The sequence below is a fragment of the Gadus morhua genome, chromosome 8 (assembly GCF_902167405.1).
Source record: "Gadus morhua chromosome 8, gadMor3.0, whole genome shotgun sequence".
Classification (NCBI taxonomy): domain Eukaryota; kingdom Metazoa; phylum Chordata; class Actinopteri; order Gadiformes; family Gadidae; genus Gadus; species Gadus morhua.
Window position 1 is genome coordinate 9,874,290 of NC_044055.1, and position 24,027 is coordinate 9,898,316.

The 24,027-nt window shown below is 46.7% G+C and overlaps 2 protein-coding genes across 5 annotated transcripts; both read left to right on the forward strand.

The window, feature by feature from the left end:
• The first annotated feature begins 91 nt into the window (after positions 1-91).
• On the forward strand, positions 92-3,888 carry calr3b (calreticulin 3b). The gene is made up of 9 exons (XM_030362947.1): positions 92-363; positions 788-889; positions 1,128-1,331; positions 1,480-1,574; positions 1,687-1,896; positions 2,174-2,287; positions 2,398-2,541; positions 2,627-2,719; positions 2,818-3,888. Exons 1-9 carry the CDS (start codon positions 276-278, stop codon positions 3,028-3,030), a joined length of 1,263 nt encoding a protein of 420 aa, XP_030218807.1. The 5' UTR covers positions 92-275; the 3' UTR covers positions 3,031-3,888.
• Positions 3,889-4,325: 437 nt separating this feature from the next.
• On the forward strand, positions 4,326-24,027 carry LOC115548377 (epidermal growth factor receptor substrate 15-like 1). Of its 4 annotated transcripts, none has more exons than XM_030362943.1 (24): positions 4,326-4,417; positions 4,863-4,904; positions 5,058-5,147; positions 5,238-5,285; positions 5,388-5,483; positions 5,633-5,707; positions 5,792-5,917; positions 6,005-6,064; positions 6,205-6,480; positions 7,482-7,642; positions 8,554-8,719; positions 9,465-9,527; positions 11,863-11,948; positions 12,635-12,707; positions 13,201-13,362; positions 14,045-14,242; positions 14,851-15,003; positions 15,863-15,974; positions 16,498-16,637; positions 16,783-16,843; positions 18,711-18,793; positions 19,132-19,195; positions 21,145-21,164; positions 21,881-24,027. In XM_030362943.1, the coding sequence occupies exons 1-24, from the start codon at positions 4,391-4,393 to the stop codon at positions 22,025-22,027; spliced, it is 2,529 nt and encodes an 842-aa protein (XP_030218803.1). In that variant the 5' UTR covers positions 4,326-4,390; the 3' UTR covers positions 22,028-24,027. The 4 variants fall into 4 exon arrangements, with proteins under 4 accessions (XP_030218803.1, XP_030218804.1, XP_030218805.1 ...); XM_030362944.1 differs by having other exon boundaries at positions 21,148-21,164; XM_030362945.1 differs by lacking the exon at positions 9,465-9,527.

Below are 24,027 nucleotides of genomic sequence, written 5' to 3' on the forward strand. Positions count from 1 at the left end.
ACATATTGAGATAATGTAGAGTTCTGATGCTGGTAAACCATGGACCTTTTAAAGAAACAAAAACACAAGTGGTGAACACTTCCGCTGATCTGGGGTCGGTCGTCTAAGAAATTTGTTTCGTGGTCTACTGCCATTGGTTGAGGTGTACTGTCTGGTCGACCAATGAGAGTGAGACATCTGTTCACTCTTGCAACTCCAAAATTCCTCCTCCTTCTACACAAAATACCCATTCAGATACGACGTGGTCAACGGTGGAAAATAATAGCTTCGCAAAAATGCAGACCTTAGGGCTATTTGCAATAATTCTTACACTGTACATCGTCCATGCAACTGAGTACTTCCGAGAACAATTCCTTGATGGTGGTAAGTAGGGTGGAGATCCTTTTTTTATGCACCACACATGCTTAATCTATCGCATGCTACCTAGGCGGAGTGGACTGTAACCTGTAAACTACGTCTAACTATGGTATTTGGCAAATTGTGATTATATTAGTTACACACTAATACCAACGATAGCTTTTTCTTGTTCAGTCCATATTCATTGTATCGTTTATATGCCGAAACAGGCTGAAATGCATGTCTGTAGAAGGCCATTTAAGGATGGGGTCCATTTGTGGCCTAACATTTGTTGATGGGTCTGTTATAGGGTTGGATCTGCCATCCAACCCCGGATGGCAGGAGCCCCGTTGACTACTTCATTTTGCACGATGTTTCGAAGCAAAAAGGATCGAAGCGAATTAAGCAGCTAACAATATCATTATTCTGTTCCTTCCTTCCTACTGTACAGATGAATGGAGAAGTCGTTGGGTAAACTCCAAGCACAAGTCTGACTACGGAGAGTGGAAACTAACCGCAGGAGACTTTTATGGAGATGCTGCGACGGACAAAGGTGATTAACGTTACTCCTCATAAAGCTACTGCAATCATTTACATCCTTATGTTTAATGAATATCTGAATTTGAATAGTGCTATCATAGCAAAGTAGCTTATGTGGCAAAGATCAATGAACAGGAATATCTATTCGTTTTCTCACTGTACTCTTATATCATGTATATCGGCCGAACAACTGAACTAACAATACCTGTTTGATTTGTCTAGAGAAAAAGTATTTGTTTTCTCGTCCATAGGCCTACAGACAAGCCAGGATGCGCGCTTCTATGCAGCCTCTGCCCGGTTTGAGCCCTTTAGCAATGAGGGCAAGACTCTTATCATCCAGTTCACAGTCAAGCATGAGCAGAAGATAGACTGTGGGGGTGGATACGTGAAGGTCTTCCCCTCAACACTGGATCAGACTGCAATGCATGGAGATTCTCAGTATTACATCATGTTTGGTAAGTAGAATATGATGAGAAAGCCCCTGGTTAAATGTCTAGTAGATTAATTAATCCTATTTTTAGGAAGGCATACAGTTACAGTGCTATTTTTTTCTGTGCGGTATGAACCCATCCTGCATTGGTAAAGTTTATTCTTGTCCTGCAGGCCCTGACATCTGCGGCTACAGCACCAAAAAGGTCCATGTCATCTTCAACTACAAAGGCGTTAATCACCTCATCAAGAAGGAGATCAAGTGCAAGGTAATTCTATAATTTCAAGGTCATATTGTCAATGTAAACCCTCCCAGTAAAGAAGTAATCACACCCGCGCTGATCACAATGCGTACTCCTTCCCCTTCTGTCTCATGTCCAGGACGACGAGCTGACACATCTGTACACCCTGATCCTGAACCCGGATCAGACCTATGAGGTGAGGATCGACAACGAGAAGGTGGAGTCTGGCACTCTGGAGGAGGACTGGGACTTCCTGCCATCCAAGAAGGTCAAGGACCCAGAGGCCAAGAAACCCGAGGACTGGGACGACCGCGCCAAGATCGACGACGCCGAAGACGTGAAGCCAGAGGTGGGTTATCTACCTTAGCGACGGTTGTCTACTGTAATTACTGCACTTGGTCTTTACATTGATATCTGCATTTACAGGATTGCCGAGCACTTGGTTTAAATTTTGACTGCTAAACCTAAACAACCACAAACTTCCTTTTAACGTTTGATTTGTTTGTTCCATTTGCCGACGTAGGGCTTTGCATGATAACTAGCTTGCTTTGGCCAATGTTTTGCAAAGCCGCTGATCGGTCGAGGTGTAGGGGGAATTAACTCTGGACCAATCCTTTGAACTGCAGGACTGGGACAAAGCAGAAAACATCCCTGACCCCGATGCCAAGAAGCCAGAGGATTGGGACGTGGACATGGATGGAGAATGGGAGCCGGCCATGATCCCCAACCCCGAATACAAGGTCAGCTCCTGGATACATCTCCATGGCGACAAAGTGCTGTGTACTGTCACCAAGATCTAATGTGGACAACGTCTGATACAAATGATATATGTTCTTTTATTTGAATCCAGGGAGAATGGAAACCCAAGCAGGTGGACAATCCCGACTACAAAGGAGCGTGGGTGCACCCCGAGATCGACAATCCCGAGTATAGCGCTGATGCAGCCATTTACAAGTTTGACGACATTGGAATCCTGGGCCTGGACCTGTGGCAGGTAGGGGGAAAAAATCCTTCAACATGATTCATTTTGGCTGTATTGAGGATGAAAATTCAACTCGTTCCCTTTTTTTCTCTCCCAGGTCAAATCTGGCACCATTTTCGACAACTTCCAGATCACAGATGATATCAAGGAGGCAGAAGACTTTGCCACCGAGACATGGGGAGCCACAAAGGTAGGAAGCTGGCTGGATGAATTAAATCAATCGGCACGTTTTTCCCCTCGGCACAGTCGTTAACGAACCGTTCTCTCTCGCCGCATTCCCCTCGGCAGGAACCAGAGAAGAAGATGAAACAAGACCAGGATGAGCTGAAGCGGAAGGAGGAGGACGAGAAGACCAAGGAGCAGGACGCTGAGGCCGAAGACGAAGCCGACAACGACATCGATGACGGCGATGACGAGGACAAGGAGGAGGACGAGGAAGACGAGGAGGACGGCCTTTCGGAAGCGGACGAGGATGAGGCTGTCGCTAAAGATGAGCTATAAGAGAGCCAGGACAGAAGATGACCCTGTTGCACTGTCCTTTTTTTTTTTTTTTTTTTTTATGTTTTTTATTTGTCAGGGAGTACTGTGGCTGCCATGCATCCACCTCCCCCTGAGAGCTGGACATGGCCCAACTTGGGTGGTAATTGTGCGTTAACTAGACTCACTGCTCCATCCTTTTCTAATCCATTCTCGAAAAATGAGCCGGCTTGCATCTGAATTGTTCTTAATATCCTAATTTATCAATCGAAACTGTCTTGCGCCCTATCAGAATACCTTGATGTTAAAACGGGAAGATCTAAATCCAGTCATTGATTGAATGCATTTGCCCATGGAAACGATCTGCTGTAACGCCGTACTTCCACATCTCGCGATGTTCGAAAGTTAAACCAATAAACTGAATGATTTCATTTTCAATTTTTAAACTCACCATAGGAAATGATTCTGTTGGCAAGTGTAGAACAGGATTACACATTGAGACTAGTGTTTGAATGTATCTTCTGTGTTACTCCTGTGCATTTTGCCATTTCCCCCCCGCCCACATATACTCCACCTTTCCGTGCCGTTGACCCTACAGTACACATTTCTTTGAGTGTTCCAAGGTTTACCATTCATACCATTAGCATTCTGCACTTTGTAGTGGTGCACATTAAAGTTGCCTTGTTATAAAGTGTATGGAATTCCAAACTGTTTCCTTTCAACTTACTTTTTGCTGTATGTTGGGGGAATCTTTTCATTCCTGTAAAATTGTTCAACAACGTAAGCCCCCGCTGTGGTACGTCATCTCGATTCATGCTATATTCATTGGACAGAATGTTATTGATATACCAGAGTTTTTATTAAAGGGGTTCCTTAACTCTTCCTTTGGGTTTTGTATTCATTCTGGATGAGGCAACGAAATTGAATCTTGGCTTTTTATACAGTGGCTAGTCAAATTCCTATGAAGCTTAATGCAATTTTACATTTTTTGTTTAAAATGAACATGACTTTATTGGTCTTTTATTATTTTGGAGTAAAACATTTTATTTTGGGCGCTATTATTGCAGTAATTGAGGCATAACCGGGGTATAACGTCTAAGTAGGGTTTTTTAGCTTGTAACTCGTTTAGTGACATGGATTGGATGGATAGATTATCTCTTTGGCACATCAAGAATCCTTCTGGTTAAAGATGCAATGCTTATCATTCTGACCTATTTTCCACACAATTATAGAAATCTTATAGCGCAACTAATTCCCCACACAATGAATTATTCAACAAAGCCTGGGCAACCAGGCCCCCTGCTCCAGTTTTTGACAGCACTGTCACCGCTTCCAATGCGCGTGTCCGCTTAAGGGCGTGCGCACTCCCGTCCCAGCAGGAAATATGGCGGCGCTCATGACTTTAAGTCAGGTAAAGCAACAACTCCTTTACCTTATAAAATCGATCATAAGCGTTTAATGATATGTATTTTTAACGACAATGTCAGTATATATCCCTCATTATGCTACTTTCTAAGCGATGTCACGGTGTGTGGTGGTCGTAGAAACAGCCTTTTGTTGTCAATTGACTTGGTGAACGTCTACCAGATGAAGCCTATAGCATGCCGTAGGCAGGGGACTATTACATTGGTAGTGGGAAATAAATACGTAAATAACCTATGTACGTGACCAGCCCTAGTACTCTACAGAGTATTTTAATTACTCTGATCTCTCTTAATCGAAGGTTGTATATTCCAACAGATACTTTAATGGGAATGTGTCGTCTGCTATTAAGTTAGCTCTATAGTGAACGTCAAAGTTGGCCTGTCTAAGGGGACACTCACACGTCCCTCGTTTCACTGTGTTTACTTCAACAGTTATCGAGCGGAAACCCGGTATATGACAACTATTTCCGACAGGTAATGTCGTCTGCCTTATGTTTACCTTTTTGAGATAGGCCAGATATCTTAGGCTTTGTGTTGATGATCTGCCCAGCTGTACTCAAACAGGAGTAGCCTTTTACGCTACTGGACAAACAAAGCAATGTAAACCATAACTGTGCATCGCTTTAGGTTGACCGTGGAAACACAGGACAAATATCAGCTGGGGATGCAGCTCAATTCCTTAAGAAGTCGGGGCTGTCCGACAGTACACTTGGAAAGGTACAATTTAACAATTGAGTTGGAAAACGGAAGTACATATCTGAATTGCACAATGTCTTATTAACCCAATGTTTGTTTATGATATGATAGATTTGGGATTTGGCTGATTCGGAACGAAAAGGCTATTTGGACAAGAGGGTAATGTGATTACCAGATTTATTTGATAAAAATGGCTGTGAAATTGTTATGTGGTGTGATGCTGATGTTAGCATACTAACTGACTACCAAGCTCTTCCCCAGGGTTTCTTCATAGCTCTCAGGCTTGTGGCTTCGGCACAGGGCGGCAACGACATTAGCCTCAACAACCTCAACCAAACGCTAGCTCCTCCCAAGTTTGTGAGTAATAAGTGCATTGCTTGATTTCACAATATCAAAAGGGTGTGCATTCCTCAAAGAGCTGCGTGTGATATTCACAACGTATTCAGTAGTTCTAATTGAGTCTTGGATTGGGCTAGCTTCAACTATGTTAATACATTGTTTTGCAGAAGGACACTGGTAGTCCATTAGCGAGCCTATCCCCAGTACCATCAACACAAACAGACTCGCAGTGGGCAATACGGGTGAGTAAAGCACTTGGAGACACCGTGTTCCCAATGAATACCGAGATGCTCTTCACATAAAACAGTGTTTTGGTTTTATTCCAGCCTGACGAAAAAGGGAAATTTGATGGTATCTTTGAAAGTCTGTTGCCAGTCAACGGCCTCCTACCAGGGGATAAGGTCAAACCCGTGCTCATAAACTCCAAGCTACCTCTGGAAGTGTTGGGAAAGGTATTTGTGTCCATAAACCGTCTTTACCATTTTTAGTTTTAGTAAAATTGTGATTGACATATTCAAACGTTGTGTTCTCTCTTTTAGATTTGGGAAATTAGTGATGTCGACCAGGATGGGCAGCTGGACAAAGAGGAGTTTTCCGTGGTAAGACGTCGCATCATTGCACTACTGTTTCAGGAGTCGGGAGTCTCCCGGGCACCCTCGTCCACGGCTCATGGTGTGTTTCCAAAAGCTGTCTTGCACCTGCGTCATTGACCCGTGTGTCTCCCTCTTACGGAAACCAGGCCATGCATCTGGTCTACCGAGCCATGGAGCAGGAGCCCGTCCCGGCCACCTTGCCCTCCAACCTCATCCCGCCGTCCAAGAGGAGGAAGTCTGGCATGAAGTTGGCGGGCGCCGTGGCCGTGCTGCCCGGTCTGTTCGGGATGTCCCTCTCCTCGGCTCCGTCGCCCCTGAAGGAGACCCTGCGGCCCACCCCCTCCCTGAGTGCCGTAGCTTCCCTGGGAACGCCAACCAGCGGCCTCTCGCCTAAGCACTCCTTCAAGTCCAGTCCACAGCAGGTGTTGGTCAATATTAGCTTAGCCGTGAGCTTTGCTCAAAGTGTTGTCTTTACGCAATCTAACATATGGTTTTGGTCACTTAGTCCCATATTTACCTTTCTCGTTTACAATACAAAACCAAGGAATGGCAAATGCTATGACATTGTTAATTTTACTGGTAGCTATAGAACTATCGTTATAACAGTAACAGCTTCACACTTAACTATTAGGCTATTCATTGAGAAGTCCATTGTATTTATGCTGATATCTGAATTTGAAAAGTCAATCTAGCCAATTTGTAGTTTTGATTGTGGTTGCTAGTTTCTGTTGAGCCAGCTCAATGAAACCAAAAGTAAACTAGGAAACGCATTCATTACTTTACATTGCATTGCTAATACATACTTTCAAGTTTAGAGCCTGTTTCCCAGCTGCACCCTGGCAGCGTATCATGATCAAACAAGCACGTCCAGTATCCAATCCATTTTTGAGAGCTAATGGCCGGACTTGTTTGGCCACATTGTTGTGAGCAGCGACCACTATGTATCACTGGACACCATGCAGTTGCTGCAGGGCTCTGTGTTTACGCTCGGTAGTTCTGTTGGAGGGGGAAGAACAGAAGGAATGACAGCTCTTCACTCCTGACTGATTCCCTAATGAGGGCAGATGGTTGTCATCGAGCCACCATTTCCTAATCTCTCGACCCTCATTCACATCCTCATTCCTCATTCCATGCATTTGTCCACATTGTCTTCCCTGTCATGCTACCCTGGCCCTTTTACAGCCATTTTTCGAGCAAAACATTTTTTATGTGTTTTGCTCCATACCCTTAGACAAAAGACTGCAATATATAAATATAAGTTAAATATATAAAACTGCTTCATGACGCAAAGATACAGAAATATGACAAATTATAACAAATCACTTGCATTACTGGTTTACATTTTCATTCACGTGACGCGTGTTTTGGGTACTGCAGCAGATGCGGGTCTTCATACCCTTTTGTGTGTCGTCGGTGTCCTCAGACCTCCTCCGTGAACTGGGTGGTCCCGCTGGCAGACAGGGGGCGCTACGACGACCTCTTCCTCAAAACGGACACAGACATGGACGGCCTGGTCACTGGTACGGAGGTCATAGAGATCTTCATGCTGTCCAGCCTGCCCCAGACCATGCTGGCCCAGATATGGTGAGGCCTGTGACGATTTGAACCGAGTCTAGTACCAGGACTGATGCAACACCATCTCATTGTTATGTAGTTGAAATGATACTGCTTTGTTGGCTCCATTTCAAAAGTATCTTTTTTATCGGAATATGCTAGCTGTTCAGTGGAACAGCCTGGCATAGTGTTTTGAGACCCATTCAACCCAGGGGTAACTTTGGATAGGAGTTTAACACACAAGACCCATATTGAAAAGACCATGGCAAAGGTGAGCACACTCCTCCGCCAGCTCACCAGCATGAGACAGGATGCAGGTCCAAGCACCCGACCCTCTACAGCACCCACTCTCTGCTACTCTACTAGTGAGTACGCCTGTTCAGTATGGGGAAGATCGGCGCTAGGGAAAGGCATAAACTTGACCTGGTCACTCTACCACACCAGCTTTGTTTAAAGAAGTAGGCAAGCATATTCTGACGTAGGTTACGAAAGAAGAAGAAGAGAAAGAGGTACTATTGCTCAAAAGTGGCTGACGGTTGCAGAGTTTCCTCTCGATGCTACTTGAAAATGTATAATTTATCAACAATTTGAAGAATAAAACAAGATGCAAACTTGTAGGTGTGTACAGATGAATAAGGAAGTGAGGATTGCGCAGCCTTGAAAAATGACGGTGGGGAGGTATTGACCTGCGGAAGTCTGGCCCACCAAGAATGGCATCATGCTTACAATGGAGTTTCTCCCTAGTCGCTGATCACATGACACGATTTACACGGAGACTCCAGGTACCACGGTGTACAACAAGGGTTTAATCGTTGCACTGTAAGAACACACGGCTATCCCGTACGTTGCGCACGGACGGGTGACTGAAACGTGATGCGGGTGTCAGGTGTTAGCCGGCGGCGGGAACACGGAGTCACCAGGTCCTCTGCCGCTCTCCCCAGGGGCCTGGCGGACACCAAGCAGATGGGCAAGCTGAGCAGGGAGCAGTTCTCCCTGGCCATGTACCTGATCCAGCAGAAGGTCAGCCAGGGCACGGACCCCCCGCAGAGCCTCACCCCGGACATGATCCCCCCGTCGGAGCGGAGCGCGCCCGCGGCCGCCGGCCCCGTGAGTCCCCCCGCGGCCCTCTGTCGCTGGCCTCACCGGCCCACGCTTTAGTCGTCGTTGAAATCAACACGTTTGTATTGGAGTCTGTTCTTGGCTGTTATCCAACCATGCAATGAAGATCACTAAACTCGATGATCACCTGATTTTAAGGCATACTTTAGAAAAGGTAATTGTCACGTGCCCTATGAACTGCATAGCATCATATGCAGAGCTCGTTAAGATTCCTGGTTAATGGGTCTTCTATCTTGGTGGTATGAATATTAAATGTGACTCCATGTCATATTCGTATCGTATTCAGTTTGAATCAGTGGTTTTAGAGCAAATACTCAAAGTACAATATTGACATTGAACCAAACTACGAAATATCTTGTGTTATTATCTATAATACCACAAGATATTTCCATGTATAATATAATGAAAATATCTTGTACATAAAGATATATGGTTAGGTGTGTCTGTGTAGCTGTTAGAGGACACATTTGTACTATTATGTACTATTTACTACTATTTCAGCTCAATAACAGTCCTAGTTTAAGTTCAATTAAGCCAGAGTGATAAATTGCAACTCTCAATATATTACAACTGTGGTAAATATATTGGCTATAAACTGTCTTGTTCCAAAACAGAAACTTTCTCTTTTTAAATGTTAAAGTTCTGCTACTTTCCACCTGCATTTTTCTGCTTTGCTTTGCCAACAACAAATTATTCTTCCGCCCCTGCTTTCTTTCTCTCTGGGATCTCTAAGACCTACGCTGGTTTCATGTCTGCTGTGGGACCTGAGCTTGGCGCCTTTGCTCATCTGCGCAGAGTGAGTAATTGCCCTGTTCTCCACGTGGAGGCGCTGTTGTACCTGTTGTTTTCACCAGCACCAATATGGTCCAAGCAGAAAGTGCTTTGCATTGCAAGCAACGTTTTTGCGTGGAATGCAAAACAAAATAAATCTGCTTCTCCTAGTGAATCTTAGTGTGGGCGAAGAAACTTGGGTGTATTATTGTTGCATTGTACTTGCGTATGTAGAGGGCTTGTACATCATGACGTCACATTGAATTGACCGCAGACATTAATCTTCGAATGATTTGATATTAACGGTAGATATTGTTGTGTTTGAAACTGCCAGTGTTTCTCATGCGAGATGTAGTAAAACAACGTTTTCATCAGCCTATATTTACAATGATTATGATTTAACAGTACCGCTACTCTCTTGAGCTCTCAATATGTGAGTGCCTGCCAATAAAAAAATCCCATGATGTATTCTGATCTACAAGCCCTGTAGTAGTTTCAGCTTTCACTGAAATGTGGTGAGGCGTTTCACTATTTATTGTCAAATGCTTCCAACTGCTGGTACTGCGAAAGCCTCTCTTCGCAGTATCAGCGAAGAGAGGCTTTTCAAAAAAGTTGATTATTGGATTGTCCAAAAAAGATTCAAGTAACTTGTATCTTTATAAAATACAAAGGGTTTCTCTGAAGCACTTTGAGATTCTTGAATATAAAGTGCATTATAAATAAAATTTATTTTTATTATTATGATAAAACAAACAAGTGTATTCTTATCTTGGCTAAATCGAGCACTATTATTGCTTTTAGTTTTTTATGGTAATTTTTTAGTAATTAATTGTGAACTGATTGTTTTTAAACTATTTATGTTGATTTAGCCTTTTGCAGTATTACTACTTTCTTGAATCCTCTTAATATGTCAGCGTATTGGCAACAAAAAATCTAAAGCTTAATGATCTAAAGCTTAGTCTTGTGGGAATCCACCCCAGCATTTGCTTTCGAGCCTTCCAATAGAATTCACTAATTGTGATCATACATCAGAGTGGGGTCACCCCGTTAAACCCAAAACGACCAGATGTTGACTCATCTCGGATAACACTTTCCACTGAGGACCTGTCCTCCTCCCGGCCTGGGTGAGAACCCTCGCTGGGTCTCCTACGTCAGTCCTGTGTGGGAATGGGTCTGATCCCCTGACTTGTTGTGTCTAGGCTCCGTTTCCTTCCTGTCCCACGTGTTCGGCAGCGGGGAGCTCCTCTCGTCCCGGCTCGGCTGGCCATCATTGCCCCCCCCCCCCCCCCCCTATCTCCCTCTATCTGTGTTCAGCTCTTCCCCTTTGCACCCTTCTTATCTGCTGAAAACCTTTTTTCGCTTTGTTTTCCTTGCCGCCATAACCTTTCTTCCCTCGCTCTCATGACCTCTACTTTCCGCCACACACACACACACACACACACACACACACACACACACACACACACACACACACACACACACACACACACACACACACACACACACACACACACACACACACACACACACACACACACACACACAGAGCCCCGTCAGTCACCTCAACCCCCCCCCCCTTTTCTCCAGCCATTGCCAACCTTCATCGATCTTCAACCATTTCATGTGGCACCAATATGTCGTCAAAAGAGGTTAAATTCCCATCCTCCTCACAGCACCGCCAGTGAATTAAGCCTTGTTTCAAAACTGAAAGCGCGCCCTCTTGTGTTGGAAAATAAATGTCATTCAATAATAAGCGTGGGAGAGAAGGGGAACATGACCTAACTTGTCAGTTAATGTTTCTATGATGAATCAAATTCATATTAGAGCTGTCAAGCGATTAAAATATTTAATCGTGATTAATCGCATTAATGCCATAGTTAACTCTAATTAATCGCGATTAATCGCAAATTATTTTTCTATGCTAAATATCCCTTGATTTTTTTGTCCCATAATTCTTCTCCTTTTAATTCTCTTATCAACATGGTGAAGTGCATCGGCTTGCCTTGTGCAAATGATTTTTTATTGATAACAACATTGGCATATACACTGATCAAAACAGGACGATACAAAAAAAGAGCCTATAGTGCAATTAAACGACTGCTTTGAACAAATGTAATTTGAACAAAGCAGTCAGGCTACTGCTTCTTTGTTTTGAGCCAAAGAAAAAAAAAAAAAAAAAAGTTTTTTTTTTTTTTTTATAAAATAATTGCGTTAATCGCGCGATAAAAAATTTAACGCCGTTAAATTTGGTTTGCGTTAACGCCGTTAATAACGCGTTTAACTGACAGCTCTAATTCATATGGATTACACCCAATAACAAACCCAGTTACCACTCTCCTGTTCCTCCCTCCCCACCTCAGGACAGCAACAGTTCCAGCGGCTCAGCCGACCTGACGGGCATCAAAGAACTGGACGACCTCAGCCAGGAAATAGCTCAGCTGCAGAGGTGAACCCCCCCCCCCCCCTCCCCCCCCCTGCCTGAGCTGCAGCAGGCAGAAGAATGGCTCTGTTTCCTTGTCTTCCTCGTAGCCAGGGCTCAGGAGAGGCCGCTGCACGCTACACTAGGCTCGCCCTGACCAGGGGCTGCCCAGATGGACTAGTGCAGCCAAATGTCCCTCTTGCATTCCTGACTGTCAGGTTTTTTTGTTTATCTAATAGGCCGCCAGGAAGCCGAAACAATGTGGTATAGTTGCGTGCTTTGAAAATCCTATGCAACATGTGAGTGTAGCCCATTCAGAGTACAGCCAGCCTCTACAGTTTATAAGAGTAAACTGTTCTTGTCTTTGAATGTCGTGCCACCGATTAACAGACTGTCACCTCACACACACGCGGGCAGAATGGATATGACTTACAGAGAACTTGGGTTCCAGAGAACCAACGTTCTCTGGAACCCATGCACAAAACGTTTGGTTTGTGCATAGTTGCACCCGGTTGTTGTGACAGGGTGTTAAACCACGACAGGTAGGTGTTACAACAACCTACCTCGTCCACAGTCACAACTATTATAGCGATGCCTTCCCCTTGCACGAAAGGTATTTTTGTTTCGGTTTCCACACACGGTTCCAAACATCTCTCAAAGCCCCATACAGACCCTAATCCATTCATAACCCGGCCTTTTCATGTGTTTGACAGGGACAAGTACGTCCTGGAGCTAGAGATCAGAGAGAAGGAGGAAGCCATCAGACAACAGAACACTGAGGTTCAGGTAAGGCTGGATGTGACGCGACCCGCCGATGCGGCACTATGAAACTAACCCTTACAAATCAGTGCAGACAATAAGAGCGGCTGAAATGCCGCTCTGATACGTTTTGTTAGGGTTGGCTTCATAGTGCCGCCGTGGCTTCAGTGGTTTAATCCATAATGACTTTCATTATGAATTAAACAGGAGTGTTATTATGAAGCTAACCCCTTCATAGGGTTGGCTTCATAATGGTTTCATTTCACCCTCTCCCTCCCCCCCATGGTACCGGTCTCTTCAAATAACGGCAAATGCGGTTCATGTTTGATCACTGAATCCATAAAAAGAAAAAGCTTTGAAATTATAAATCTTATAAAGAAAAAAAAAAATGAAAAAAATGAAATGAAAGCTGTACTTTAACGAGAGAACCACGGCCCGCCGCCCCCCTAACCAAACGACCCGGCTCCGTGCGGCCCCCCTAACCCAACGGCCCGGCTCCTGTGCGGCCCCTTCTCCTCAGGAGATGCAGGTGGACCTGGACCGGGAGAACGGCACCCTGCAGGACGCCGAGTCCCAGAAGCAGGACGCTAAGGAGAGGCTGGAGGAGATGGACCAGCAGCGCTCCAAGCTGGAGGGGATGCTGAACGACGTGAAGGTCAAGTGCCAGGACGAGTCCCAGACGGTGAGAGGCAGCCGGCTGCTCATACGCCCTCCGCTGGAGGCAGGCTGCATGAATGGAGGCCTTTGTGGGGGCTCCATATGGGAGAATGTTGGGTATCCCTGCACGATAAGGGAACATTAATCCGCCATGAGTAAATGTTAGTTACTGCAGTGATAGGCATTGTTGTGTCGCATAAGCATAGGGGTAAGAGCAAGGGGTTTGGGTTAGGGTGAGGTTTTGTATTGTGGTTAATTTCTTAGCAATAGTTACTCTAGTTTCATTGGCACACCATTCTTAGGGTTAACGGCTAATAACACCTTATAAATACTGTTCAAACCGTATTGAATAATGTAAAAATCACTATCTTAGTTAACATGAACACATAAATGATTACTAGAACCTTAGTTAAATGGTAATTCATTGTAAGTTAATGCTTTTTGCTGCATTTACTAATGTTAAATGGTTGCTTTATGTACTCTTATTGTAAATTGTAAAGCGTTCCCCAATATTTTTCTACAATTGAAGGCGGCATTATGTAATGCATGTCGTATACATACTACTTGTAAAGTCATTTGTATCACAATTACTTCACACCGTCACACATGTTATTCCCCGGTGCATACCTAAAGGTAATTCTTTATTTAAAGGGAATCTGCTGATCTGACTCGAACCTCCACCACCGCCTCCCCCTCTCCCCGCCCAGATCGCGTCCCTGCAGAGCCAGATCCGCTCCCAGGAGCTGGACCTGCGGAGCCAGGAGGACGAGATGGGTCGCACCAAGGGGGAGCTGAGCCGGCTGCAGGAGGAGGAGGCCCTGCTGGGCCAGAACCTGCTGTCGGGGCGCGTCCAGCTGGACAGCATCACCAAGTCCCTGAGGGCCACCCAGGACGAGCTCAACCAGGTCAGACCCCTCCTCCACCCAGCCACCGGGCCAATCTTAAAGGATGGACCCACTGCGACTCCGTTGACTGATTCATGGCAGCTTTCAGCAGCACTCTTGACCAAATCACAATATAAACGCCTCATTCATGAATTTCGAATGTGTGAACACTGTTACTTTCGTTAAAATGATTGCGGTTGGCACCCCTTGGCCACATTACACACGTTCTCCCCCGTAAGTTGACTCCTTTTTCTCAGCAGTCGAGTTTCATCCTTTTAAAAGTTTGCTTTGCTCCGTTCACGCACAAACCAAGCTCACACTACAGCTCTGTGCCAAGTGGGCACAGCTCAGACGGAACGGAGAACGGGGAAGGTCGTCCCTTTTATAAGGAATTGGACAGTGTAGTGTACTTCAGGGGGCATTGTTGTTGTTAACCGCCCGCGGCTCGGATACAACGCAGACCTGAAAGCGACCTTCCGATTCCTCCCTGTAGTAGGCCTAGAGCAAGCCAACCGCTGCCTTCTCTGCACCTCCCCGTCCACAACTGAGTCAACGCGTCTTCAAGTCCCTTTGAAGGCAACGCGTCTCCTCTAAAACACCATCCGCTCTATCCTTGTCCTCTACCCCAGGCCCGCAGCAAACTGACTCAGATCCAGGACAGCCAGCTGGAGGTGACCAAGGGCATCGAGCAGTACGACCGTGCGCTCACCAACGGCGGCAGCATGACCAACCTGGCGGACGACGTCCTCCCGGAGAAGGAGAACGGGGCCTTCAGAGGGACGGTGAGGAAGAGGAGGAGGCCGGGGGAGAGGGGACAGGGGACCAGGGGGGGCTGGTGGCGGGCGAAGTCCTCCCGGCGGGAGAAGGAGAACGGGGCCTTCAGAGGGACGGTGAGGAAGAGGAGGAGGAGGAGGACGGGGGACAGGGGACCAGGGGGGGTCGTGGCGGGCGACGTCCCCCCGGAGGGAGTAGGAGAACGGGGCCTCAGAGGGACGGTGAGGAGGTGGACAGGGGGGGGGGGGGTGCGATTGACGTCAGTGCTGTAGTGAATGCCCGGCCGTTCACGGTGACCGGCTCAGCCCTTTGCACCTGTTGGAACATTTTAGCGACCGCTGCCGTAGGAAAGAAGGTCCACTAATCTTTCCCCGTCATTCTCCCGGCTTTTTCCGGGAGAATGTTGGCGCTCAGGTTGGGCTTCCACCCGGCTCTCTATTGGCTGACGTGACCGTCGGATATTCGCTCCGTGTCACGCCAGCACCACGAGCCAACACATTAATTGTCACACTGCTAATTATATAGCACATCAAAGAGCAGGGTGCTTAAAAAACTCGGGCTCCAATGTATTACCAGTCTGAATGGAACAGGTATTTTAAACGGACGATTAATACATGAATATACTTTGTACAAGAACATTTTAATTGGCCACCTGAGCAAACGGCTTAAGTGTGATTGTTGTTGAGAAGTGCACAAAAGTGTTTTTCCATTCAGGGCATACTCCTTTTAATCTCTTTTTTTGTTTTGCGCATCCTTTAAGCCAATACAAGCTCACTGTTTGTCTTGAGGTGATTCGTTCACCATTGTAATGGCTTTAATTATTAGACCGTTTCATAACAATAACTTCATAACTTTTCGCGTCTCTAGGCGGATTCCTTCAAGTCTCGGATAGCCATGTTCAACAGCAGCAACGGGCCCCGAGACACCTCCGGGGACCCCTTCCAGACCGAAGACCCCTTCAAGGCCGACTCCTTTCAAGGTCTGAGCCCCTCGAATCCACCCTTAGGTCCTCAGCAGTGGTCATTTTAGAACCGCGACACCTACACCGGAACCCTGGCTAACAGCCATCAGCACACTCGCACCTATACCTGATGGGGGACAAATGGGTTTCACTTGGTGATCTTGGATGAAGTTGACGTTATTTTCTTATATTTAAAAGGTCGAAAGTCTCTTGCTGTGTTTGGATACCGGGGCATGTTATCTTAGGCCTGCTTGGTGCGTGGTTGGTATAGTTTATCCTCCTAAATTGAAGACCTGATGGACCTGATATGATGACCCATTGTCTCATCTGAATTCAATGTGACGTAAGGTTTGCCCTTAAAATCCCAGGGTGTGAAATTATAGAGGGTAAGAGTACAACGTAGTTTAAGTCTGACATGATTACCATTGATGACCAATACAATTCACATTCTAAAAAGACGAACCAAGTTGTTTTTTTGTTGAGATTTCAAACCATCTGACGCCGTCACTGGCTTGATCCTTTTCACCTTTTGCGTTTTTAGATGCTTTCGGGGGAGATCCGTTCAAAGCCACCGACCCCTTCAAGGGAACATCCTCCGAAGACTTCTTCAAAAAGACAGACAAGTCGGACCTGTTTGCGTCGTCAGACCCGTTCGGGAGGAAACCCACCCCTCCGCTCAAGGTACAACAACTGTCGAGTGACTGGGTCCTATTGGTTCAAAGGACCTCAGGGGCATTTTAAGTGTTGGTCATGCATCGCTCAATATGAATGGGAGACCATAGATTGTGAAAATGTTGAGTCCCATTTATTTTCCTTTTTCTCTCAGCCGCCTGCCTTCGGTGGTGCTGACCTGTTCAGGTCCAACAGCCCCAAGGCAAAAGAACCAGGTACCGTCATGATCATATCCCTGCAGACACGCACGTTCTAAAAGGCTAAAGCTCCTACTACAAATACTTGTGGGAGCTGGTATGAATTCTGACTAGTTTATGTTTAATCTAAGTTACACCGGTAAAGTGCTTCACCAGCGACCATTCAGTTACATTGGATTAAAAAAAAAAGAAAAAGGAAAAAAAGAGCTGTCAATTCATGAATGAAAGGTCACGCTTCACATGGCAATAAAACGCCCGACTAGACGGATCAAGTTAACCGCCGGGATTCCTTGGGTGTCAAAGGGACATTACAGTTCACCACAACAAGGTGAACGGGATGTATGCCGTCACAGGCCATCAAGGTCCCCGCAGTCAAATGGTCATGTGTCCTGCAGTACAGGGCCTGTGTGTTTGAGCACCAACAGTTGATGTATAGAGGAAGCACTCATGCTGAAGGGGACAGGGGGGCAAGGGGGAAGAGGGAGAGGGAGAGGAAATTGCACTCGTGACGTTTGTACATTTCTATTGAATCTTTAGTAATAGGGAGAGTGGTAGCTGACGTAGGAACCCGTATTTAAATCCTGCAACGGCGGGTCCTACACGTGCATGCTTACCCAGCAAGCTCTCCAGGTGCACATGGATCAGTTCTAGTCGACACACGGACGCGTCCCGGATGCCAGACCTAGCCTATTCCACTGTTCCTCGCTTCAATGTCCTCCTTTTTCCCTGTAAAAACCGGTGTACTTTTCCCTCGGTGACCAAAGCAGGAAATTGGCGGCAAAATGTGGGAAAATCACTTAAATTGCGCAACCCGGTCTCAAAGAAGCACTGATGCTGTGCCACAGTGTCTGGGTGACGTGTTGGATTTAGACGTTGGTCGGGGGGGGGGGGGGCGGGAAGGGCGGGGGGGTCATTAGGGGTCACGCCATTTTTACTCTCCGTGGCTTCATTTTTTCCTGTGGTGCAGGGCTATTTTTAGTCCGGTACCTACGCATTTAACTGCTGGACGACTAAAAATACCCCCCCCCCTCCATATCCCTGGAAAAACAGGAGGTTTGCTGGAGCCAAGCACAACAGAAACTCTGTGACTATGCCTCCCATTCTGCTTGAAGACAGCGCTTCTTTAACAAGCTTCCCTGCCCCACTCCTCCTCCTCCTCCACCTCCTCCTCCACCTATCCAACTCTGCTACGGCTCATTCGCTACGGGAGGGAGGGGGCGTGGGGGGGGGGGGGGGGGGGGGGGGGGGTTGTTGTTGTAGCTTCGGGGAGCTAACCACCGGCCTGCGCACGTCCTAAGCTACACAGTCGTTCACCCAAACACAGGAGCGCTTGTAGACCCCCGGAGCGCGGTGCGTTTTAATGTGAAAGAAAACACTCTGCGCGTCGCACATGACTGCCACCATTTTGGTCGGCACACTAACAACAAACAGATTGTGTTACAATGGTCTGTTTGGGGTGCTTGCTTTTTTTTTTTTCTTCCCCCCCCACCCCGTTTCTGTACCACTCCGAAGTTGGCAATTTCTTCATTAAGCGGGGGGCAGGCATTCCACGCTGTTTCCAAACAACCGCCTCACAGTTCTGGTTAACAGTAGAGCGTCTCAGCCGTCTAATTAGCTAATCAGATGCACACGTCAGGTTCGGCGTAATGTTTGCTTTTTTAGGGGTTTTCTCCTCGAAATGTCATGGAAAGTGAGACCCGCCACACCCCCCCCCCCGATCCCAGAATAGCACGCGGGGCCGATTTCATAACAAGCGGGGCGCAGGGATGACTTCTGAACGTGTGGTCGGTTGTGGGGTTGAACTCTCATTAAACCTCCCTTTGAGGCTCCTTCCACCGATGCATTCAGACTTTCCAAAGAGGTGCTTCACATGCTCTTGTCACAGATGCGTTCGGGAAAACGGACGCCTTCGGGAATAACTCCTTTGGAAGCAAGGGCGGTTTCGCCGACTTTACTCAGATGTCAAAGGTAAGCTCCCTGGACCTTTTTTGAGTTATGATTTTTCTTTTTTCCGCTGGCGTTGTAGAAGGCAAGGTTATTCATTTTGCCCACATTATGAGTGAGCTCTAAATGCCCACACCCACCCCAATGCATCACTTATAGCTTTCCCCCCCCCCCCTGTTATTTATAGATATTTATATAAAGAATGTTGTCCAAGGCCAGGGACTATATATTGATGTGTGTGTGTGTGTGTGTGTGTGTGTGTGTGTGTGTGTGTGTGTGTGTGTGTGTGTGTGTGTGTGTGTGTGTGTGTGTGTGTGTGTGTGTGTGTGTGTGTGTGTGTGTGTGTGTGTGTGTGTGCGCAGAAGCAGGACAACCCCGCCATGCCCCCCAAGAAAAATGTGCCTAACCGCCCAGCACCTCCCTATGGTAAGAACAGTGTGTGTGGTCCGCCTGAGTGTGAACACATCATTTGCTAAAATGGTGAATGGACTGTATTTACACAGCGACGTTGCATACCTTTCTATCACCACTCGACAGCGCTGTACAATTAATGCCTCTCGCGCGCCGTGTATGCGTATGGCCGCGCACGGACAAAGCATGGCTGTGAGCAGAGTGCTGTGTGTCTTGACCTTTGCACGGAGAGAGTCCTGAAATACCGCACACAAATCACCGTAGCAGCGCCCCCTGTGGCGAAGGGGACGCCACTGCAGCTGGTGGTTCCCTTAATTGTAAGCGTCACGGGCTGACATTGGTGCCAAGGGACGTTGGGACTAGTTTGAATGAGGAGTGACTCACCTCCTCCGGGGCAGTTGCTGCGTTGCCCGGGGGTCTCTGCACATCAAGTCAGGTCACAAGGAAACAATAATGGAGAATTAAGCTTAGATGGATATTCAGATGACCACTGACCACTTGATCCGCAAGGTCAATGACTCTTTTTCTCAAGTGTATCTAACATGCCTGTACCTACGTGTACGACCCCGATATCGGCTTTTGCATTGAAAAGTTGAGTCAAACGTTCGGTCACCCAGGAAACGGGATGAGCAAATCTTAACATAGAGCAGACACCCATCGCCCTCCTCTTTCTATTGTTGGTGTCGAAATGTTTTTTCGACAGTGGTGTCGAAAATACATTGGTTAACAAACCCAGTTACCTTGGCAGCCCATCTAATCTTATTCTAGTAGTTGTGTTGCAAGCGCCGACATTCCATCACCTCAATCGGCATTGACAGACATAGTTGACATTATTATTGTAAAGTCAGTTATGACGGTGACATCACCATCAGCCGGTTAAGACTGAACAAGTCCGTTGACGCAAATGCTCAATGTGCTGATTCATCGCAGCGTCGTGAAAACCCTGCATCGAATAAATGCTCTGGAGTGAGGTGTGGAAAATTCTGCCCGGGTGAACGCATCGGCTCTGTTCCTCCTTTTAGTGTGTTGTGAGGTATTTCCATAATGTCCTCCACTTTACATCAAGTTTCAGAGGAAGGAAGCCTTGCTTAAGTCGTTAAAATTAAGCTCCATAGTAACAGCCATGCATACGACTATGTGAATGTTGACTGATCTGAGTCAACGGATGGCAATATTTTTAGCCAGACTACCTCTCTCACATATAACCAACTCGCACCTGGAAACACAGATGTCTTTTTCAATCGCTAGAATATATACACTGAACCTCACTGAACAAACATGAGTTCTGTCAACAGGTTGTTTCTTGGCGTACTTCCAGTTCACATTTGCACAACCTTTGCATAGGCAGAATCTTAAAATGAGCTAAATATCCAATTCAACCCATCATGTTACTGCTACGATCACCTGGTGGTCAATGCGACTTTTTATCGCAGAGTCATCAGGGGTCCTTTAGGCATCGGACAGGTCTTCACAGGAAGCAATCGCATCATTATTTCTTATCTGCATTTTACTGTTGTGTTTCAACGATTTCTGAGAACATGGGTGTATCTAAGTTGGAATGCTTAGTGCCCTTGACTGTGTTAAGATTGGAGAAGGAACTCCAGGTTGGACCCTTGGCGTGTGTTTTTGAAGGAATGAGCAACTGAGCACAGAGAAAGGCATTAAAGGACGTGTCTCGTCAGGCAACACTTGAGGAGCATTTCTTAGAAAGGGCAAACTGGTGGTCTCGTATGCCTTCCAGCACAGTACTGTACAGTTAATAAGTCTAAAGGCACACGCACATGCGCACGCGCACACACCCCCACCCCCCCCCTGGCCACAGGCATGCTACATGGAAGCTCATCTTGTGTTTCATTGACGAATGTTGGTTTCTTTCTTTTGTAATCCTTGTTAGAAGAGTTGTGTACAGCAGGTTGTCTTTGGCCCTGTGTGCTCAGTTCTGCATTGTAATTTCTCTCCTCCAGCAGGAAGTGAATACGGCGAGGTAAGATACCCCGAGTGTGCGGTGGTTGCCTTGAAGTGATTTGCATGCTGTCAACCTGTGCGCTTTGTAATTGAAGACAAACTGCTTGTGTGTACACATGTTTTTAGATTGGGATTTCCGTCGTAGAGTGGGTTTTAGATGGGGTACATTAGTCCACTGAAATCAGGCACCGATATGTCCATGCACTACGTACACATGGGCCTCGTCACGAGACGGCAATCAACAAGTTACAGATGACCTTTATGAAGAAGCAACTGTTATTGTCACACAACCATGAATGAGAGGTGAAGTTGAATTGGCTACATCCATTCACAATTTCTACATTCCTCTGTTTCTCCGGAGACTTGGGTATGTCATTTATGTATCAAGAAAGACATTAATCATCAGCACTGTACTAATTATTGTAATTAAGGTAAAGGTTTCTCGAAGCCCTTTCTCCGCACTCTCCTCTCGGATGGAGACGTATAACAATCGACAAAAATAACAAAAGACTACATGGCAACTAGAAAGGGTACCTGACATGGATTTAAATCTACAAATAACAAGGGTACCGTCTCCATGCTTGGCCCCCCCCGCGTGTGCGCTTACCTCAGTGTGGGGTCCTTGTTTTGGGTTCATCATTTCGTCATCCCGCTTCACTGCAGCAACCACCACTCTGGGACCCATGTCTCACCTCACCTCTCTCCCCCCCCCCCCCCCCCCCCCCCCCCCTACAGTCTGGAAGTGAGCGGCAGCAGATGGAGTGGGCCCGGCGGGAGAGCCAGCGGGAGGAGCAGGAGAGGCAGCGGTGGCTCCGCCGCATGGAGCACGAGGACCTGGAGCGGGCCATCGCCCTCAGCAAGGCCCAGATGCCCAGCACCTAAGCCACGCTCGACGGCAGACTCCGCCTCCTCCCTCCTAGTCCTCCTCCGCGTTTCCCTGACTCCAGAAAACTCTAAGACTCCTAACGCGACCGCAGACTCCTCCTCCCCCCCCCCTCCTTCTCTGTTCCCTGACTCCAGACACTCTAGGACTCCGGACGCGACGGCAGACTCCCCCCCCCCCCCCCTCCTCCCCCTCCCCTATTCCCTGACTCCAGAGATTCTCGGCCTCCAGACTCAACGGCAGACTCAACCTCCATGTTTCCCTGACTCCAGAAACTCTAGGACTCCAGACTCGACGGCAGCCGTCCAGTGGCCGCAAAGCTCCCCCCCCCCCCCCCCTCCTGAAACCGGCCAACCAACCAACCCACCCCCTCCCCCCTCCATCGGGTCTGTGATTGGGCCTGGTGCTTCTCCGGCCATTACTAGTCTGACTCCTGGTCAGGCTCCGCATTTAGCTCCCGGTCGAGGTTCAGCGCTTCCCAAACTACAGGACGACTATAATCAAATACTGTCCGGGGGCCACTTGATTTAAGCCTGGCTACGTCCTGTCGGAACGTAGTCATTGAATGCGACTGCAAGCTTTTGAGGCCAACCTGACGGAGACGACGGCGAGGACGACTTGCACCCAGCGCCTATTTATTGCTATTGCCGACCGCGCAGTTCTTCTTCTGATGCCTTCCCGTTGCCCACCCAATGTTTTTAATCACGTTTTTATTATTTATATCCAACCGCATTGAATCTGTGGTTTTTATGAAGTATCTGTTCATGCACTGTATAGAAACCGTACGAGGGCCCACTTTGAACAACTTGGAACCAGTTTTATAATTTCATTTTTTTTTTTTATGTCAATCTTTTCGAACTGCTACTTGCCAATCCGTCTGATTAATCGTTTCTGACTTCCGAGTGCGGATCTTAACGAGCGGTGTTTCATAATTTTTTAACGAATTGCCCTAGGTGTCAGCCTTGTAACTGCAACGGGACCCCCCCCCCCCCCCCCCCCCTCCCCCTCCATGTTCAGGGCATTGGTTACACACTTGTTTAACACAATGTTCACAATGTTTGATTCCCTTATCGTCGGAGTTGCCATTCCAGTCCTATCCCCTAGTCCTATCCCATGTGTGACGGTACAAATTCCTTGTTGGGCCTTTTAGTACAGCACATGGGACAAGGATTCACACAAAACTAAAACAAGGCAACACCCCCCTCAACGGTAATCCAGTATGGGTTAGACGTTACTGGATTGATTTGAGTTGTTTAGGGAGTGTTGGAAGCCTTTTAATGAAGACATTGATGATGACATTAATGATCGATGAGGTCATGCTCGATGGCTACATCCCTCAAGAGTGCTGTTACGCCCCCACTATGATGTCATGTGTAAGCAGTTCAATAGATTGCCTTATTGCGTGCTAATGGGTCACTCGCCTGCAATGTGAGGCCAATTTAAGGTAAATGGGATGTAAGCCTGGTTAGCACTGGTGCTTTTTAAAACACTACTCCATTTGTTTTCATTCTTTATTTTTTTTTTTGTACATGGGTTGAATTACTACAATTACACTCGGACCGTTACAGAGTTACCACCGGATGGCTTATTGTCCGTCGGAAAAAGAACAAAAAAAAGGAATTGACCGTAATGTCAGTTAATGCTCTTAATCTTTGTCTCACAATCAGGGAAGGAGGTGTGACTTTTGATGCCTTACAAAATTACCCGCTTGTAAACTGTTATCAGGTTTATTTTGCACATAGCATATATTACGTCTGTCTTGGGCATATTAATCTTCCAGTACCAAAATAGAGGATGATGGGTAATACTCAACGCATGGATTATGGATGCTGTACACAAGTACAGCAGGAATGCCTTAATGACCCACAACCAACTTGTTCATACTTAAGCTTTATTATTAAATATGACTAGGCCTATAATAACTTTGAAGAAAAAATATACCGTTTTGGACTCTTGAATCTGTATCGACTTTTAATATAATAAAAGTAACCTAACACTA

Coding starts and splice junctions, on each gene's coding strand:
- LOC115548377 (XM_030362943.1), top strand. CDS start 4,391: ATGGCGGCGCTCATGACTTTAAGTCAG. Junction 9,528..11,862: donor CCTTTGCTCATCTGCGCAGA/GTGAGTAATTGC, acceptor TCCCCACCTCAG/GACAGCAACAGTTCCAGCGG. Junction 21,165..21,880: donor CAGGAAGTGAATACGGCGAG/GTAAGATACCCC, acceptor CCCCCCCTACAG/TCTGGAAGTGAGCGGCAGCA.
- calr3b (XM_030362947.1), top strand. CDS start 276: ATGCAGACCTTAGGGCTATTTGCAATAATTCTTACACTGTACATCGTC. Junction 364..787: donor AGAACAATTCCTTGATGGTG/GTAAGTAGGGTG, acceptor CCTACTGTACAG/ATGAATGGAGAAGTCGTTGG. Junction 1,575..1,686: donor AGAAGGAGATCAAGTGCAAG/GTAATTCTATAA, acceptor TCTCATGTCCAG/GACGACGAGCTGACACATCT.